Here is a 21,073-nt window from a genome sequence, read left to right as displayed (position 1 = left end):
TGTGCCAAAGCCGGCTGTGGCAAGCGGCTTCCCCGGTTCGACTCGCACTTGTTGTGTTGGTCCTGTAGGGCCTGTTCATTTGACCAACAGTGCGAGGTTTGCGCGACATGGCCTTCGTCCATTTGGACGAAGTTTCGTTGCCAGGACCGGGAGGCGGACAGGAAGAGGGATGTACGTAAAGGAAAGGGAGAGAAGAGCGAGGAGGCAACCTCGGGGGTTGTCCTCCAATCGGAGGTGCCGCCGGCTTCCGTGAAGTCCGGGGGCACTGTTCTTGCAAGGAAGGGTGGTAGGCGTAAGAACGCTTCCTCTTCACACCGCCATTCGGATGGCGTTGCTAGTGGTTCCCCTTTTTCCCCATCCTGTGGATGGAAGCCGACTGGAGCGGCTCCAGTTTGGTGAGTCGAGTGGCTCGAGACTGTCCCTCCCGTCTGTTTCGGACGGGGTGTTCGGTTGACGGGGCCGGCGTTGGCTAGTGCCATGTCAGCCTCGGTCGGTTCTGGTTTTTTACGAAATCCGACGTTCCGCCCGTTGCAGGGTGAAGCCGTGGGGATGCTGTCGGGGGCGGCGGATCCTCACGTTGCACACTGGGTGCAGGACTCGTTGAATCCTCCCTATGTGTATGTTTACCCGGAGGGGCCGGCTCCGGAGGTTCCGCCATCGGCTACGCCGGGTGTGCAGGAGACGGCGGCTTTTTTAGGCGCTGCTTTGCCTACCTCGTCAGACCGAGGTAGAGGTTCACGGCGGTACCCTTCACAGAGGTGGCAGGAGCCTTTGGTTCCTGTAGATTCTCAGGGTCAGCCCGGAGGTTTTCAAGAAAGTTTGTTTGAAAACTTTCTCTTGTGGCTACGCCGCAGGTGGGACTTGTGTCTCAGCCTTCGACTCCAGCTGTGTCGGCTGTTCCGCCGCCGCCTGGTTTTCCAGCGCGGTCAGTGCCCGTTTCCCCCCATGATCGTTTTGGTGATGCGGGGGTGACGCATAGACGGAGGTTTGTTCCCATCCCTTCCCTTCAGGGTCAGCCGCGGTCTTCGGTGCCGTCGGTTTTGAGGGAGGTCTCTTCCGAGGAAGATTTGCCTTCCGGTTCCGGTTTGGAGTCGGAAGAGGTTTCGGACGATCCGGATTGCCGAGCGGTGGGAGTTGATGCCTCTGTCCCGCCTGCAGAAGATTTCGATTATGCAATGGTTCTGCAATTCATAAGCAACGAAGTCCGACTTGTATGCGCTGACGCTTTCCCAGCGGAGGTGGCTGTTCCCACTATTCAGGGCGTTTCTTTTGAAAATCGATCACCCAGGAGGCACACAAATCCTTACTGGAGATTGATACTTTGATCGCTGGCACCGATCGTATCATGGGAGCGGTGGTGGAAGAGTTTCCGGCGGCTTTAGCCATCAGGAAACTCTTACCCGGTACGAAGCTGGTGGCCCCCACTTCGTACCAAACGTTGGGCGCATCTTTCCTGACCCATGCTGTGGTTGTTTCTGCTCGGGTTAAGACTGATTGTCGTCCGGCGTCTTTCGTACGTGTCGCCATCGGAGACCTAGAGATGATGGTGAACAACCATCTAGGTACCTTCCTTTTTGGGTTGAATAAGGCTGTGGAGAGTCTTCCCCCGATGGCTCGAGGTTGTTTGGCGGCTGCCGCGAAGGCGTCGCATCACATTGCCCAGATGTCTGGGCGTTTGTGGGCAGAAAATCTCTTGTTGCGACGCGATCATTACTTGTCTGGGCTACGGGCTACCGGTGTTGTGAAGACGTATTTTCACAAGCCGGTCAGTGAGGGAGACCTTGCTGTTTGGGTCGGACTTCAGCCTTGTCATGGATAAGGAGTCTATCAAGTCCGTTCCCCTGCCCCAGCCTGGTAATGCTCGGAAGCGCCGTTCCAGCTTTTCTTGAGGGGGTTCAGAATCCTAAGGTTTCTGCTCCTACTTGGCAATCTGGGACGGTGCCACCCCCCATCAAACAGAATCGTGCTCGTCTGAGGGCAGCACGTTTTCGGGCTACCGCTAAGGGCACGGCACCTAAAGAGTGGTAAGCTGCCGGGGTGAGGGTGTTGCGACGACCAGCAACTGTTAACGGAGTTCCCGTGGGTGGCAGGTTACGTCATTTTCTGCCACAATGGCGTCTCTTGCCAGACCCGGACCCATGGGTTCTGTCGGTCATCAAGGAGGGATATCGGATTCCCTTTTTTTCGGCTCCCCCTCTCACTTCTTCTCCCCAGATGCCTCCAATGCCGTCGTCTGACAGGCGGGTTCTGGTGGAAACAATGATTGCCGAGTTTCTCGGCAAGGGTGCCATCCACCAGGTGGATTTGGACTCCTAGGGGTTTTACTCCCATTTGTTGCTATGCCCAAAAGAAAAATGGCGAGTGGAGACCGATTCTCAACCTCAAGCCGCTGAATGCATCCGTGGTCATTCCTTCCATGAAAATGGAGACGGTGCAGTCTGTCCGGGCTTTACTGCAGGTTGGGGAGTGGGCGGCGTCAATCGACCAGAAAGACGCCTACCTGCATGTTCCGATTCATCGGGATTTTTGGAAGTTCCTACGCTTCCTATTCGACGGCAAAGCTTACAAGTTTCGAGTGCTGCCGTTCAGATTGGCCACGAGTCCTCATGCCTTTACTCGTGTAGTCAAGGCTGTGGTAGACCGTGTACATTTTGGGGGCATTCGCATGCACAACTACCTAGAACGACTGGTTGATTCCAGCTTCGTCTCAGCAGGCATGTCTGACGGGTGTATCGACATGATACTTTGCTTGGGATTTATTCCCAATTGGGTGAATTCGGAGCTGGTGCCAGCTCAGGTTTTCACGTATCTCGGATTTGTCTTCAACCTTGTGGAGGCATCCGTTCGACCAACGGATGCACGCCTCCACAAATTTACGGCGTCTTGCTCGGGAGCAGCGCATTTCAGTGCGCACGCTGCACGGGTTGTTGGGACATCTCGAGTCATTGGCTGCATTGAATGTGCAGTTCAGACGATTCAAGAGACCTCTCCAGTGGCATCTCTCACATGGGTGGGATGGCCGCTGTTGGGATACGTTGATTCCGGTGGGGCCTTGGTTCGTGCAGATGATCCAAGAGTGTCTGGTCGACAAGTGCTTGTCCCAGGTCATTCCCTTACACCCTCTTGCTCCGGAGTTGGTCCTGTTCACCGATGCTTCCCTAGAGGGGTACGGTGCACATCTTGGGGATCAACATCTGTCAGGTGTGTGGAGTGCCTTCGAAAAGAGCCTCCATATCAATCTGCTGGAGATGGAAGCCGTTCGCCGGGCTTGCCTCCAGTGTCAGAGCATTATTCGACATCGTCGAATTTTGTTGAGGTGCGACAACACAGCAGTCGTCGCATACCTCAATCGTTGGGGTGGCACCAAGTCCGAGTCACTGAGTCACAGGGCCTTGGAGATCCAGGAATTGTGCGATCAGTGGGGGATTGTGTTGACGGCAAAACACATTCCCTCTTCGGTCAACATCTTGGCGGACGCCTTGAGTCGTCGTTCACCTGTCCAAACAGAGTGGATGTTGCACAGGGTGGTTGCGGGCAGGATGCTGTGTTTGTGGGGGAGTCCACAAGTGGATATGTTCACGACCAGGCTGAACCACCAGTTACTGGTGTTTGTGTCACCGGTTCCCGATATTCTGGCTCTGGAGTACGATGTGTTGAGTATGGACTGGACGGGATTGGATCTGTATGCCTTCCCGCCCCCAGTCTTACTCAGCAAGGTTCTGGCCAAGGTCGGAATGCAACCGTGTCGAGTGACACTCGTGGCGCCGGGTTGGGCAGCCCAACCATGGTTTCCTCAGCTTCTGTCACTGTTAGTGCAGGAGCCGGTGCGCTTGCCACCCCTTCCGGATCTGCACAGCCAGCGGCTGCAGCAGCCGGTGTGGCACCCGAAGCCGGAGGTCTTCCGGCTTCACGCGTGGAGGTTGTCGATTTTTCCCTGCGAGGCAGAGGCTGTCGGAACGAATTGCTGAACTCGTCTCCTCTTCGAAGCGCCAGTCAACTGAGCGAGTTTACCAATGCCACTGGAGCGCTTGGGTTCGTTGGGCAGGTGAACGGGATTTCGATCCCTTATCACCTACTGTCAGTGACTTAGCTGAATACTTTCTGGCCTTGGTCCAGGAAAGGAAGCTTAAAGTTCAGACAGTCAAAAGTCATCGTTCTTCCATCTTCAATACTCTCAGGCAGTGTGGTCGGACAGACTTTTCCACGAATCTCGTATTGCATGATTTACTCAAATCTTTGCAATCCACGGTTGAGAGGCCTTCCATTTTGCCAAAATGGGACGTCTTTCTGGTTCTTCATGCGCTCAAGGGTCCGCCTTATGAGCCATTGCGGTTTGCCACTCTTCGAATTTTGACTTGGAAGACACTTTTCCTGGTCTCTCTTGCGGTTTGTCGCCGTATTAGTGAGATTCATGCTTTCTTGCATGATTTGGTCGATTATAACTCTGATGGGTCGGTTACGTTGTGGACTGATCCCATCTTTGTGGCTAAGAACCAGATGCCAGGAGAGGAGTTTCCTCCGGCAATCATTCAAAGTTTGTCTTGTACGTTGCCTTCTGATAATTCTGATCGTCTCCTTTGTCCGGTGAGGGCATTAAAGTATTATCTGCATCGTACTACACTTCTTCGTGGTGGGAAGAAAAGGCTGTTTATTTCTTACACTAAACAGCCGGGAGATATTACTAAGAATGCATTGTCTCGATGGATTGCTGCAACCATCAAGCTGGCGTATGAGATGGCAGGAGAGCATGTTCTGCGGAACTTCTCAGTTCGGCCTCATGAGATTCGAGCGATCTCGGCTTCCTTGAATTTTCACGATTCCTTGGATATTATCAAGGTGATGAATGCAGGAGTGTGGAAGGGTCGACATACGTTCGACCGCTTCTATTTTCAGGACATGGCAGTTGGTCCCGATGGTACTAGACGTATCCAGTCGGTGATTGCTGGTCAGCAGGTTGTTTCTGTATGACGAGCCACGAGACAAGGGAGACCTCTGTTCCGGTAGGCAGCTCGTACAGGTCGTGTCGGGAGATAGTTGAGCCACCTTTTTGGGGAAAGGGTGTGGTTGCTATCTGGGGCAGCCTAGTGGTTTCCTTTCACTTGTGAGATGGTTTTGCCTCACGTGGGGGGTGGAAGATGTTTATCAATTCGGGTATTGATATTTAATAGTCACTTAGACTTTTATACCTCGTATGTCTTGGTTGTCTTACACCTTGTCATTACTTGAGACGATTCACTTTGGTCGAATGGTAAGTCCTCATGTTTTCTTACCTCCTCCCATTAATGTTGAATTAACGTGCTCTAACGGTGTTAAATCACGTCCGTTAGTTGTTGTGCTAGTACAGTAAGTTGAATAAGACTATTAGAAAATTTCTTTCTAATTTTCATTATTATTCATACTTACCTAGTATTAGCACAACAAAATCCCACCCGCCCCTAGGAGGTCTTCCCTGGATTCGGTCATTACGGACTTTGAATCGAGGACGATGGTCTGCCCATGCGCGGATATGGATATACATCCGGCAAGGGAAGACAATTCTGCAGTGGAGGAGATGACTCAGGTTGTATAGCATAGTTGTTGTGCTAGTACTAGGTAAGTATGAATAATAATGAAAATTAGAAACAAATTTTCTAAATATCTTCAGGAGTTTTATTTAAAAAAAAAATCTTGTTTAATATGACATTGCATTTGTACAAAACTATATGCAATATATATGCCTTTTGAGGTGTACATTATATTAGGTTGCACTGTAGAAACAACAATTTCAGTGAGGTTGTCAGTTTGTCAGAATACACCAGACCCTGGTTGTAATAAAGACACATAGCTGAACACTTTTTCAAAAATGTTTGTTATCAGTATAGGTAGTACTAGACCAAATAACTTCCGGCTGGGTCAAAGTTTGAGGTGCACCGAACTTTTGATAGAGAAGTGAACACCACAAGTCCTGTGATTGGTTATAAATGTGAGTGTGTTGGTTGTAAAAAATAATAGTTTCATCTGGGTAAAAAAATATGCAATTTTATTTCATCTAGTACCAATGTGTCAAGTAGCCTTGTGCTTGAAACATGTATGGGGTACCTGTAAAAAAAAAGTACTCGAATTTTGTGCGGAACTAGGGTAGTTATAGACACTACCCGTTATCTCAGGAACGAGCAGCTTGACCCCCAATTGTTTCTGATTCACTTTAAGTGTGAGGGGTGGTAGTATTTATATCCATAGCGTTTATGTTGGTTGATACGTTGCAGGTAGGAGTTTTAGCCACATATGTTACTATTGTCGTCTATGGGATTTGATTTGGTAGTATACACCCTGGTACTGGCTCCCACCCAGAGCGAGTTTTAATGCCTCGGTGGGTAGGTATAAGACCACTACACCCTCTTCTCTCTCACTAACCATTAACAACTAACCCACTGTCCTGGACAGACAGCCCACATAGCTGAGGTGTGTGCCTAGGACAGCGTGCTTGAACCTTAATTGGCTATAAGCAGGAAAATAAGTTGAAATGAATGTTTATAAATACAGACTGAAACAATATTTGCTACTTAAATTAGAAAATGTATTTATTTACATGTGTTTTTGGTATTTAACTGCATGCCTTGTAATTTTTATACACTTCCTGTGGTGACTTTACAATAATGTTTTTGCTTTTTTTTTGTATTGTAACTGAGGGCGTCAGAGAACATTAGTTCAAACTAACTGAGCCACCATCACTAAATAATGTGTTTATCATTATCATTGTTATTTTGTATATCCTTTGGGTGTCGTTCATATAGATAGCAACATGTAGGTCTCTTGTCATAAATGTCACCATCGTGTATGATATACATTTATAACATACATATATATATAACATTCGTGTCTCTCATGTGTCACTTGTATCATGTTGTCTTAGTAACCTGTTACTGGTGACAACTTACAGATAATACACTTAGTGTTGGAAGGATTAATTATTAAGCGAAGATCATGCGGATGTCTGTCATGTGTCTGGTAAAACACGTCCCATGTTCCATTGACTTTCCTTCTCATTAATCCATTCAGCTATATACCGTCTTCAGATGTCTTTGTTTGTGTATAGATTATATTGTTCAATTCCTTGCAGATTGTGTTTCACAAGACAGATCAATACAAAATGCAAAAGCTAAACACATAGGCCCAAACATCCAGAACAAATCTATACAAATTGAAAGTTATTAGGCCTGCCAGAACATTCAAGACAAATTAATATACAGTAAATTTTAAAGCTAAACACCTAGAGCCCAACCATCCAAAATAAATCAACACAAATTTTTAGCTACTAGGCCTACTACAGCAGTTAATAGAAATTTATAGCTAAAACTCCTAGACCTATAATCATCCAAGACAAATCGATACAAATTTAAAGTTACTAGGCCTATCAAGCACTGAAACAAATCAGTACAAATTTAAAACTACAAGGCCTATATCAATCATTGAAAACATATCGGTACAAATTTAAAGCCACAAGGCCTATATCAATCATTTAAAACATATTGGTACAAATTTAAAGCTACAAGGCCTATCAATGATTGCAAACATATCGTTACAAATTTAAAGCTACTAGGCCTATCAAGCATTGAAAACAAATCAGTACAAATTTAAAGCTACAACAGATTAAAATCAAATTAAAGGTAAACACACAGACTTGTAACCATCCAAAATGAACCATTTCAGACTTTAAAGGTACCACACAGGCGTGGGAAGGTGTCAAAAGGGGGGGGGGGGGACACACGCACATATATATATATATATATATATATATATATATAAATGTATAAATATAAAAAAAAAAAAATCGCTGCTCCGCTGCTCCCCCCCCCCCCCCCCCCCCCCCCACACTTTCTACACCAATGTACCGTAGTCAATTACACATACACCCAAGACAAATTACTAAAACAAATTTAAAAGCTAGACATTTTGGGCTGAATTTACGATGCCTGTTTTTATTAAATGCAAGTGTTTAATTAAGCATTGTAAGACTTTGTAAATTTGGCCCTCTATGTCTAACCTCGCTCCAGCCAGTGCACCACGACTGGTACATCAAAGGCTGTGGTATTGTGCTACTCTGACTTTGGGATGGTGCATATAAAAGATCCCTTGCTGCTAATCGAAAAGAGTAGCCCATGATGTGGTGACAACGTGTTTCCTCTCTCAGAATCTGTGTGGTCTTTAACCATATGTTCGATGCCATATAACCATAAATAAAATGTGTTGAGTGTGTCGTTAAATAAAACATTTCCTTCCTTCCTTCCTGTATGTCTAACCATACATGACAAATCAGTAAAACAAATTTAAAGCTATACACCTGGGCCTATAAACATCAAACAATTATTAATCATTGGCTATTGGATGTCAAACATTTGGTAATTTTGACATTTAGTCTTAGAGAGAAAACCTGCTACATCTTTCAATTAGTACCAAGGTATATTTTATATGCATCATCAAACATAAAAATAGCACATATATTGTACCACAGCCTTTGATATACCAGTCATGGTGCACTGGTTGGAACGAGAAATAGCCCAATGGGTCCACCGACTGGGATCGATCCTAGACCGACCACGCATCAAATAAACGCTTTACCACTGGGCTGCATCCTGCCCCGATAAACATCCAAAGCAAATTGGTACCTAGCTAATAGCCGATGAGTAATACATCAATGTGCTCTAGTCGTGTGTTATTGAACAAAACAAACAAACAAACACCTCCAAGGCAGTGTAGAATGATAATAAGTGTGGAAAATACTGAAACGGGTTATAGATGTCTGCCAAATAGATCTGCTTTCCCACAAACGCAGGTGCATCTGGGTCATTGCATATCGTTCGCTGTGCACCAGCAAATAAATAAGAAGAAACTTCAGCTTGGAATGGTACTGTAACATCTGACAGTTGTTCTTTATGGGAATAATATTATTTATGCTGACACTGAAATGAGTCAAGAACTGTTGTTCTAGTTACCAGGAGATCTCAACAACAAGTTTGACACCCAATAGCCGATATCCATTTTTGTGCTGGGGTGTCGTTAAACATTCATTCATTCTTATTTCTATGATCATACAAAAATTTACACCACATAAACTTTGATCAGTTGTGTTTCATTCAAATATAAAATAACATGTTTAGGTTAAAACGTTGTTGTTTTTTCTTTAATGACGCCACTAGAGCAATTGATTTATTAATCATTATCTATTAAAATGTCAAACATTTGTTAATTTGATGATAGTTTTAGAGAGGAAACCTGCTATATTTTTCCATTTGTAGCAAGGGATCTTTTATATGTGCCATCCATCTGGGGAATAGGTCCACCGAGTGCTTCAGGCCTATAACCCACCTATAACCCACCTCAGGCAGTGGTTTACCAACTAAGCTAGATTTCACCCCACTACAACCCTCCACTTCCGCCCCGAATGTGAAAACAGAATTGAGGAACAGTAATAATTATAGGGTATTTTCTAGGTACAGAGAAAGGGCATTTTTAAACTAAAAAGAGCAATTTAAAAATAAAATTAATTCTAGGAGTGCAAGTACAAGTGCCCCTTGCCCACTCCCCCCCCCACTGATACATATAGCTCTGGATATAAACCTTTTCTCATTTTGTTTTAATGTGTATTTTCTCATTATTATACTTGTGTGCTAGAGTATGACTATCGGTGCTAGTGGGACATCTGCTACTAATTTAGCAAGTACATTCTGTGCTTATTTACATGCACATGGTACAGTGTACATTCATATACTGTATAATAGTTACATATATATTATACTGAAACTGTCGGTTCGTATTTCTCATCTGAAAATGATTTATCATGTGTAACCGCAAGTGCTATATTTCACCATTTTCATTTTATTTGTTGTCATAAATAACTACAAATTAATATACCCCACACATAAGTTGTACACAAGGGACTGTTCAAATATTATGTAATGTTGTTTTTGTCATGAAAGTAGACTCCCACCCTCTCCCCTGTAACGCTCCGTAACGCTAAACCATACATCCCCATAATATTATGTAATACTCAAAGACACCCCTCCACTCCAAACAAGCAACATGACAATGTATTTATACACATAACTATATTTGTATGTACACTAATATAACATTATTGTAGTGCTATATTCTTTTACAGGGGTGGGACATAGCCCAGTAGTAAAGCGTTCGCTCGATGCGCGGTAGGTTGATCCCCATCCGTGGACCTCTTGGGCTATTTCTTGTTCCAGCCAGTGCTCCACAACTGGTGTAACAATGGTCATGGTATGTACTATCCTGTCTGTGGGATGGTGCATATAAAAGATCTCTTGCTGCTAATCGAATAGAGTAGCCCGTGAAGTGGCGACAGCAGGTTTCCTCTCTCAATATCTGTGTGGTCCTTAACCATATGTCTGACACCATATAACCATAAAAAAAATGTGTTGAGTGCGTCATTAAATAAAACATTTCCTTCCTTTGTTCCATTATTATGATTGGGAAAAGCACTGGTTTTGTATTTTTACCAAACTGATCTCGAGCATAATAATGGATGATGAAGCATGCATGGCTGCACCAGACTCTATAATGAAAGGTTATGGAAGAGCTCCTACCGAGTCATCATGACATAGGCAGAGATGAATTTCACTTGTAGAATACAGGAAATGGCATATCGGGACATCTAGTTCTCAAACGTTTACGGGGGAGTATACCCCCGAACCCCCTCCCCTAGAAACTTTGCTTTGTGCCCTCGATCTATCAAACCACCACCCCATGTCTATTTACTTTGGCCATGCCTGAATTTAAAGCATTATTTTGTGTATGGTGTGACAGATTGATCTTATTCAGTTGACTCATTCATCTTCAATCAATTAAATACAAGCATTCTGAGAGTACTGCTTCAGCAGTACATGTCCCACACTCGGCCCAACTTCTTTAATTTATTTCCGTGCTTATATCCAATTAAGGTTCAAGCACACTGTCCTGGGCACACACCTCAGCTATCTGGGCTGTCTGTCCAGGACAGTAGGTTAGTTGTCAGGTGAGAGAGAAGAGGGTGAAGTGGTCTTACATCTACCCATTGAGATGTTAAAACTCGCTCTGGGTGGGAGCCGGTATATACCGGGGTGCAAACCCTGTACCTACCAGCCTTATGTCTGATGGTGTAACTACGACACCACCGAGGCCGGTAGGGCCCAACTAATTTTTGTTATTATGTTCAAGAGCCATAACTCTATGAAAAATGAGTTAGTCATGAAAGTCAAACTTTACCTGTCTAGGGCTCACCCTGGATTAAAAATACCTGTAGCCAAAAAAATAGCCAAACAGGAATTTTTATTAGGAATAATGGATATATGTTTTAGCCAAAATTGTTTTGCACAGTACCATATACATGTAGAGTATTTATATATGAATATGAAAATGTTTCTTTTTCAGCAGTTTATGTTCAAACTGGAATAAATCTGTAAAACCGTATTAACTGTTCAAAATCAGACAGCAATGGGGCAGTTAATATATTACTTTGATTTTTCAGTGGAATGTGGAATGCACTATCTTCAAAGTTGAAGACCAGTGCCCTCTGTAACCACCCACCCACCTTCTAAGGCCTATGACATTAAATCAACAAATGTACACAAATATGGGAGTGGGTGGATCTTTATGGAGGGTGTTTTTTTCTTTCCTTTCTTCCTTTTTTTTCAAATAAAAAATTGAGAGCTAATACTTTTGACAGGCTATCACAGTACATGATAAAGCTACACACCATTTCAGCTCAGTATCTTGAGGCATTGTGGGAAAAAAGATTAATTAAGGACCATAAGTGTGTAAATCACCATGGAAGTCAAACTTGATCTATAACAGTATAAAGCTTTATACAAAATTTTAACTCAGTATCTTGGGGATTGTGAAAAAAATTTCTGAAAAACTATGTGTGACAGACAGACAGACAGACAGATGGACAGAGACAAAACCTATAGTCTGGTTCATGATTAATAATTGAAGCTGACTGGCTAGAACATTACCATTCAGTTTGGGCTTTCATCTGCATAGAAAGGAATTCAACAAAACTTACCATTAATATAACTGCAACTAAAGAAAACTTAAATTTGTGCTTTCATCTGCATAGAAAGGAATTCAACAAAACTTACCATTAATATAACTGCAACTAAAGAAAACTTAAATTTGTGCTTTCATCTGCTCAGAAAGGAATTCAACAAAACATACCATTGATATAACTACAGCTGAACAAAAATTCTATTTGGACTTTCAACTGCTCAGTATTGTGGCACTTTTTTTTTATCTGTTAGAAAAAAACTGGAATGAATATCCTTTTGGTTTTGTAAATGTCAAGATATTAAATAGAAGATTAAATCAAACTGATATTACATATTCAAGAATGTTTCTTTTGACTGCTATAGTATTGAATACGAGGCTTCTGTAGTTACTAGTATAGTCCTTTATTATATCATAGCATGCAAATTATCATTTGTGAATTGGTAATTAATAGTGCATTATTTGGTGGAAAGTGGTTGGGGGTGGGGGAGCAATTTCTCACCCAGGAAAACATGAACAAATTTCCTTTTTAGTTTAAATGTTGACCTTTTGCAGAGTTATGGCCCTTAAAGGAGGATCTTTTTAGAAGATGGGGGAAAAAGTTTGTTTTGTTTAGCGACACCACTAGAGCACATTGATTTATTGATCATCAGCTATTGGATGTCAAACATGTTAATTTTGACAGTCATAGAGAGGAAACCTGCACATACCATGGCCTTTGATATACCAGTCGTGGAGCACTGGCTGGAACGAAAAATAGCTCAGTGGGCCCACCTACGGGGATCGATCCTAGACCAACCATGCATCAGGCGTGCACTTAACCACTGGGCTACGTCCTGCCCTCTTTTAGAAGATGGGACTGCATGATAGTACCCCAATATCCATGCATCAGGCGGTGCCAGAATTATAACGGGCAAATTAAGCCCCCACCCACCCACCCACCCACCCACCCACCCCCCCTGGGATCTACCACTGTCCTGGAGTAGACCCTGTGGTCTGATTCTTGAACTGATTTTAGACTGCTTGATAGTATCACCATTATTACCACTCAATCTGCCCGTTAAAAGGTGCTATATCCTAGTTACAAATGCTATATATTACCCTGTTTTTTAACATTTAGATTGTAAATTAATATCACTGCAAATTACTCAATTCCACACATATCTTTACATACAATAACTCGGATGGAGGTATATCTTAAATTTTTGTAATGTGTTATTATATGCTTTTTAAAGAGTGTTATTTCAAAATGAGAAAAAAAAATTTATATAAATCTGGGAAACTTATTAAATCACATTATCGTAACATTTGGAGAATTGATTTAATTCCCATTATTTTATTTACTATTGAATGGTGGGGGACATAGCCCATGGTAGTCAACTTGATTCATAGTTACCCAAATGTTGCAGGTGATTGACACACCACCATTCATCTAGTCCACCACCAAAGTCCATTGTGAGTCAAACCGGGTGTGGACCTCCGCGTGTGTTGACAACTGCATGGCACCAATACCGGGTGCCCATGTGAAGCAACCAGAGTACGGATGACGTCCCGGGGGATGGTGGCCCACTCGGCCTGCAAGGCTGCTGCCAGCTCGGGCAGGGTCTGGGGCTGTGGTTGTCGCTGTCGGAGGCGTCGGTCCAACTCGTCCCATAGATGCTCAATTGGGTTCAAATCCGGTGATATCGATGGCCAAGGAAGGACATTAATGTTGTTGTTCTGTAGGAAAGCCGTTGTGAGACGTGCTGTGTGAGGCCTGGCGTTGTCATGTTGTACACTGCGTTGGCGTTGGCCATAACTGGAACGATGTGTGGCCGGAGGATCTGGTCAATGTAGCCCTGTGCATTCAGGTTTGCCCTGCACGTGGACCAGGTCAGTTCTGCCAGTGTGTGAGATGGCTGCCCACACCATGACACTACCCCCGCCGAATCTGTCCACTTCCTGCACGCAGTTTGCCGCATAACGTTCACCACGACGCCTATACACGCGACATCTTCCATCATGACGTCGGAGCAGAAATCGGGACTCGTCACTGAACCACACCTGTCTCCATCGCAGTTGAGGCCATTGTCGATGAATCTGGCACCACTGCAGTCGGAGTCGACGGTGTTGTGGTGTTAAGATGACACCCTCGAACTGGACGTCTGGCAAGCGAATTCCTACCTCACGTAGGCGTTCCGTACGGTCTGGTCGGATATCCTGCGCAAACCTGGTATTGCTGCGGCTGTGGAGGTGGCAGTAGTCAATCGTTCCCGAAGGTGGCGTACCTGGATGTAGCGGTCCTGCCCGGGGGTAGTGACCCGTGGTCGACCGGATCTAGGGAGGTCACGTGTTGATCCATGTTGCTGGTAACGGTCCCACAGTCTGGAGATGGTGCTTGGGGACACATGGAATGCCCTGGCAACGGCCGTTCTTGATTCGCCTGCGTCTAGTCGGCCGATGGCATTGTTTCTCTGCGGTTCACTGAGACGTGGCATGTCCTGGATTGTCAACTGTCGGCCAGATACAGAGGCCAGGCAAGCGAACACCCTGCACTTTTATACTGTCGGTGTTCATGTTGCACGTGCAGACAACACACGTGCAGTGGTGACATGGTTTGCACGTGGCTGCGTTTTTGCGAATATTCACATTTTGGAACTTTATTGTACAGTAGCTGCGTTTTATCGAATGTAACCGTGGGAATGTGTTTGGGACATGCAATGACCTTATATTCACAAAGCATGAACCGGTAGGAAACATAAACCCATTTGTACCCTTTTGCGTTTCTTTTTTTGAAGAGTGGAGTGTGTCTGAGTGTGAGTGAACTCGGTGCCAGAATTATAACGGGCAAATTAAGCCCCCAACCACCCACCCACCCTCTCCAGATCTACCACTGTTTTGTCTAGCTGGAGTAGACCTTGTATTGCTGTGGTCTGATTCTTGATTTTACTGCTCTCTTCCCTCTTGTTATTTTAGATTGCTTAATAAATATCACCATTATTCACTCACCCTGCCCTTAAAGGTGCTATATCATAGTTACAAATGCTATATATTACACTGTTTTTACATTTATTTGTAATAAATAACTGCAAATTAATCAATTCCACACATAATCTTTACATAAATAACTCGGGAGGGAGGGATATCTAAATTTGTAATGTGTTTATATGCTTTTTAAAGAGTGTTATTCAGTATGACTGGATTCCTGTTTTCATAAAAAAAATTTATAAAATCTGGGAATCTTATTAAATCTGGCAGATCGACTGGATAGGACCATCAGAGACGGATGAGTTGGTCGAAGACAGTAAATTTGTCAGCAACATACCCCTAACATGACATTACAAAGTGTTCACTATCAACTGAACATACGCAATTCCATTATTTATTTACTAGAAGTTTGCAATAATAATAATAATAATAAAAAATTAAAGTAATAAATTAAATAATTTAGTTGTAATTTGTTTTTAGGGGTGGGACATAGCCCATTGGTAAAGTGCTCACTTGATGCGCAGTCAATTTAGGGTCAATCCCATCAGTGGCCCCATTGGGCTATTTCTCGTTCCAGCCAGTGCTCCACAACTGGTGTAACAAAGATCATAGTATGTACTATCCTGTCCGTGGGGTGGTGCATATAAAGATATCTTGCTGCTAATCGAAAAGAGTAGCCCATGAAGTGGCGACAGTGGGATTCCTCTCTCTATATCTGTGTAGTCCTTAACCATATGTCTGATGCCATATAACTGTAAATAAAATGTGTTGAGTGCATCATTAAATAAAACATTTCCTTCCTTTCCTTGTAATTTTTTACTTGTATATTGTGGAAGGTATAATGCTTACATTTCAAAGCAAAGGTTAATAAATAATTTTGGTGGGAAGCTGTCATTATACAACTTCGAGACCGCGCCTTTAAGTGCAATAATATCAGTATTTATTTTAACAGGAATATTTGATGAATGACATTTACGCATTTAGTTAAAATTCCCGAGAACACAGCTTGAAGATTTTCGCACCTGATGGCATTATAAAATATATTGTCTAATTGTCGTCATTAATAACTGACCTTTACAACAACAGTTACATGTTGCTTGTTTATTGCTGTCAGATATTTAATGGTAGCAAACAACCAGCAGATCGATGCTGATCATAGGGAGGCGAGACGTAGCCCAGTGGTAAAGTGCTCTCCTGATGCGTGGTCGGTCTAGGATCGATCCCCGCCAGTGGGCCCATTGGGATATTTTGCACTTCATCCAGTGCACCACAAAGGCCATAGTATGTGCTATCCTGTCTGTGGGAAAGTGCATATAAAAAATCCCTTGCTACTAATGGAAAAATGTAGCAATTTTCCCCTCTAAGACTATGTCAAAATTACCACATGCTTGACATCCAATAGCCGATGATTAATAAATCCATGTGCTCTAGTGGTGTCGTTAAACAAAAACAAACCATAACTGATCATAGGCTGAGCTGACGTAAATACTGTTTATACTGAAGTATTGTTGGCTCTATTGTAGTGGTTGAAATCACCTGGAATTTCATCATCGATCATCCTTTTTAATCAGTATGCACCAACTGATCAACTTTTGATCACACAATCAGAATTATATGAGAATAATGAATGAATGAATGTTTAACGACACCTCAGCACAAAAATACACATCAGCTATTAGGTATCAGAATATGAGAATAAAAAGGATTTTAATTATTAGCACCATATATGCCGGTACATATTTTGTTCATCAGAAAAAGAATCTACAAATCACTCATTTTACATTTAATAACTTTACAGTATCTGTTTTGTTTGCGTACACATGAAAACAAACTGAAACCCCAGTATATTTACATCAATTCTATCATTCACAGGGGCGGCTCAGTGTAAAACAATAGTGGTATGGCTCGAAGTTGCCAGGCCCTGAATTTAATGCGTCCCTAAATTAATGTGAGTGATGGTGGGTAGACTAAAATGTGACATCAAATTAATGCGAGTGGCCTCCCTTTGAAATATTAACAACACACGACTGTGTACGTTTCCCTTAAATCAACAGTCTTCAATGAGATCAACTCACAAACAGATCAGCTTGCACATCAATTAATCTGCTTAGTCCCGGATGTTTTTAGTGAGATCAACTCAAAAACATATTTTTGCAGCAATCATGTACGTAACATGTATAGTTACCTAAATCTGACTAACATTAATTAGCATACATGTACCATTACAACTGAATCTTCCTTATCTGTGAACGGTGATTTCAAAGTCATAATGAAAGAACAATTCACCCAGTGGTATGCCGACAAATTTGCAGTGAACTTGGAACAGTAAAAACAAAGAAATGGTCTATCTCAGGATTAGCGTATGGTTGGACTATAAGACAATTGGTCTGTCTCATCTACGATGAATTGTTTTTCTTTTGCGTTTTATAAATATGTTAGAATTTTAATCTTTGTTTATTTTTGTTTTAATAATGTGGGACTCCTAGACAAAACCTAGAAATAAATGCGTCATATTATTAATGCGAATAACACAAACTCGCATTTTTCGCATTAATATTATGATCGCATTAATTTCAGGATCTACAGTATAACCCACAAAATAAAAGTGGTACAGCCATGGCCATACCAGCCGTACCGTCTGCGCTGCCCCCGATTCAAACTTTAGGAATAATTACAGGTAATATGTTCTGTGACAATCAATAATGGAGTTTTGTAATCAACCATCTCATCAACCAATCAATTTTTGATTATAGTCGATCATTGGAATATCACCACTATGTTGTTGTTTCTTCATGAACTTGGTGTTTAGCATACAATTCATTAAGATATTTTTGTTTTTATTTCATTGTAGGTTGGGCTGGTCTTTTTGTTGAGCATTGCTTCCTTAATCATCTACTTCATTGATGCATCGTAAGTACAAAAAAAAAAAGTATGTTCAAACTCATTCATTGACCATCCATCCATGGATGGATCCATCCATGCATGCATCCATCCATCCATCTGTCATTGTATCCATCCATCCATACACCCACCCATCCATCCATACACCCACCCATCCATCAATCAATCGGTCCATCCATCCACCCACCCACACACCCAAAATCCACCCAAAACCCACCCACCCACCCACCCATCCATCCATTCATCCATCCATTTATCCACCGTTACTTCCTTCCATCCATGCATCCATCCATTCATTCATCCAATCATTCACATGAATGCACTCATAATTATGTGGACATTTGCATATTTCCAGTAGAAGACCAAGTTTTAGTATATAACGCGGGTTATAGTGAAAAGAGAACCATGTCTAAATAGCCCAAAGTGAAAGCAGAACCAAAGTTGACAACAGGGCACCTAACCTTGGCTGAAATGGTACCAAAGTTGACAACAGGGCACCTAACCTTGACTAAATGGTGCCAAAGTTGACAACAGGGCACCTAACCTTGGCTGAAATGGTACCAAAGTTGACAACAGGGCACCTAACCTTGACTGGAATGGTGCCAAAGTTGACAACAGGGCACCTAACCTTGACTGAAATGGTACCAAAGTTGACAACAGGGCACCTAACCTTGACTGAAATGGTGCCAAAGTTGACAACAGGGCACCTAACCTTGACTGAAATGGTGCCAAAGTTGACAACAGGGCACCTAACCTTGACTGAAATGGTGCCAAAGTTGACAACAGGGCACCTAACCTTGGCTGAAAAATGGTGCCAAAATATGTCACTAAAATGGAACCAAATAATAAAAATGTCCAGAGCTCAATCTGAATTTTTTTTTTGGTTTAATTGATTTTCCGATGTCTCAAGTATTTCATAGAAAATATTAAAATGTGGTTAATTTAAGGTATATTTTATTAGCCAAAGACAAAATGTTGTAGCCACTTTATATAAAAATTAGCAATTGGCTAATTTGGCAGTAAAAAGGGTGAGCCCTAAATATATGGCAAAAATGGCATTAGAATTATTAAAAGTATTGTGCAGTCTTCAATAAAACAAGGGTGATCCCCTCTGGTAGGCCCATTGGGCTATTTCTCTTTCCAGCCAGTTCTCCACAACTGATGTAGCAAAGGCCATTGTGTGTCTGTGGGATGGTACATATTAAAGATCCCTTGTTGCTAATTGAAAAGAGTAGCCCATGAAGTGGCCACAGCGGATTTCCTCTCTCAATATCTGTGTGGTCCTTAACCTGTCTGACGCCATATAACAGTAAATGAAAATGTGTTTAGTGTGTCATTAAATAAAACATTTCCTTCCTTTCTTCAATAAAACATTTATTTTCAAACAATTTAACTTCACTTTCTTTTCTTGAACAAAGCGGAGTGGTCTTAATATCGGAGTGGTCTTAATATCGGAGTGGTCTTAATATCGGGGTGGTTGTTAAGCAGCATTTCACTGTAGAATGAATACAATCAGTGACAGCAAGCAATGCTAACATTCACAAATAATTTAAGTGGTTCCTAGTCCAATGCTTATAAATGTTTTAGAGTCTAGACTCAAGACTCTTATTATAGAGTCTGAGACTTTAACATCTAATTGCATGCATGCAATGTCATTAGAGATTTATAGTTTGTGGCACATAAATCAGTTTAGAGCGGGACGTAGCCCAGTGGTAAAGCATTCGCTTGATACGTGGTCTGTTTAGGATCGATCCCCATCGGTATGCCCATTGGGTTATTTCGCATTCTAGCCAGTGCACCATGACTGGTATATTAAAGACCATGATATGTGCTATCCTGTCTGTGATGGTGCATGAAACAGATCCCTTGCTGCTAAAGGAAAAATGTAGCAGGTTTTCTAGAAGTCCTGTTCTCCTGATGCGCAGTCGGTCTAGGATCCATCCCCTTCGGTGTGCCCATTGGGCTATTTCGAATTCAATCCAGTGCACCATGACCATGTATATCAAAGGCTGTGGTATGTGCTATCCTGTCTGTGGGAGATTGCATATAAAAGATCCCTTGCTACTAATGAAAAAATGTAGTGGGTTTCCCCTCTAAGACTATATGTCAAAATTATCAAATATTTGACATCCAATAGCCTATGATTGATTTAAATGTGCTCTAGTGGTGTTGTTAAACAAAACTTTCTAGCTGAACTCTTTTCTATTTTTTAAAACCATGTGTCATAACTACCATGTCAGATACCAAATAACCAAAGATAAAAATAAAATAATGCTGAGGTGTAATGAAGAAATTATTGATCTTTTTGTTTTCAGAGCTAACGACGGTGTTGAAACATGTCACCCTTGGTCGATGAGCACCACTCAACAAGTTGACCTTGCATTTAATGTCTTCTTCATGATCTACTTTTTCATCAGAGTAAGCACTGTCAAATCTGTTACATACCGTGGTTATTCCATCTGCTAGAATATGATGCTTCTATAATGCCTTTATAATAAATAGAGGATATTTCATGTTTTTTGTCAAATATGATATGATCGAGTGAAGTTTGCAATCATATCTCATAAGTCGCACTTGAGCAACGAGTCTGATATGATTGCAAACTTCATGAGATGAGATATAAATTTGACAAAAAACATGAAATTTTCTCTTTATTATATAACTTTTGGCAATTTAACTTTATTTTTAAAATGCCAGCAGCAAAATAGTTCCGGCTTTCTTACAGTGAAGATAACACTTTCTACAGTGACGATAACACATTTTAGAGTTAAATGGTGAAATTTTCATTCTAAAATGTGATATTTTATGATATTTCACTAAATGTTATATAATAACAAGAAATATATAGCACTGTCTTAAGTTGCAATCACCAGTCTCTGTGGTGTCGTGGTTAAGCCATCAGACATGAGGCTGGTAGGTACTGGGTTTACAGCCCAGTACTGGCTCCCACCCAGAGTGAGTTTTAATGACTCAATGGGTAGGTGTAAGACCAAAACACCCTCTTCTTTTTCACTAACCACTAACAACTAACCAACTGTCCTGGACAGACAGCCCAGATAGCTGAGGTGTGTGCCCAGGACAGCATACTTGAACCTTAATTGGATATAAGCACAAAAATAAGTGGAAATGTCACATGTGATCAAATCGTACTGTGAGAATACATAAATTGGAATGTCTT

At 42.3% G+C, this 21,073-nt stretch overlaps 1 protein-coding gene across 4 annotated transcripts in view; it reads left to right on the top strand.

Moving 5' to 3' along the window:
- The window catches only part of LOC121378274 (calcium-activated potassium channel slowpoke-like), a 137,838-nt gene that overhangs the window by 17,090 nt on the left and 99,675 nt on the right, over positions 1–21,073 (top strand). For all 4 annotated transcript variants that reach the window (XM_041506359.1, XM_041506357.1, XM_041506356.1 and 1 more), the window contains exons 2-3: positions 17,846–17,904; positions 20,211–20,313. In XM_041506359.1, coding sequence (XP_041362293.1) covers positions 17,846–17,904; positions 20,211–20,313 — 162 coding nt within the window. The remainder of the gene's footprint in view (positions 1–17,845; positions 17,905–20,210; positions 20,314–21,073) is intronic.

Source organism: Gigantopelta aegis, chromosome 8 (assembly GCF_016097555.1).
Source record: "Gigantopelta aegis isolate Gae_Host chromosome 8, Gae_host_genome, whole genome shotgun sequence".
NCBI classification, from domain to species: domain Eukaryota; kingdom Metazoa; phylum Mollusca; class Gastropoda; order Neomphalida; family Peltospiridae; genus Gigantopelta; species Gigantopelta aegis.
The sequence above is the reverse complement of the archived record's forward strand: the minus strand, read 5'-3'. Positions and strand labels throughout refer to the sequence as shown.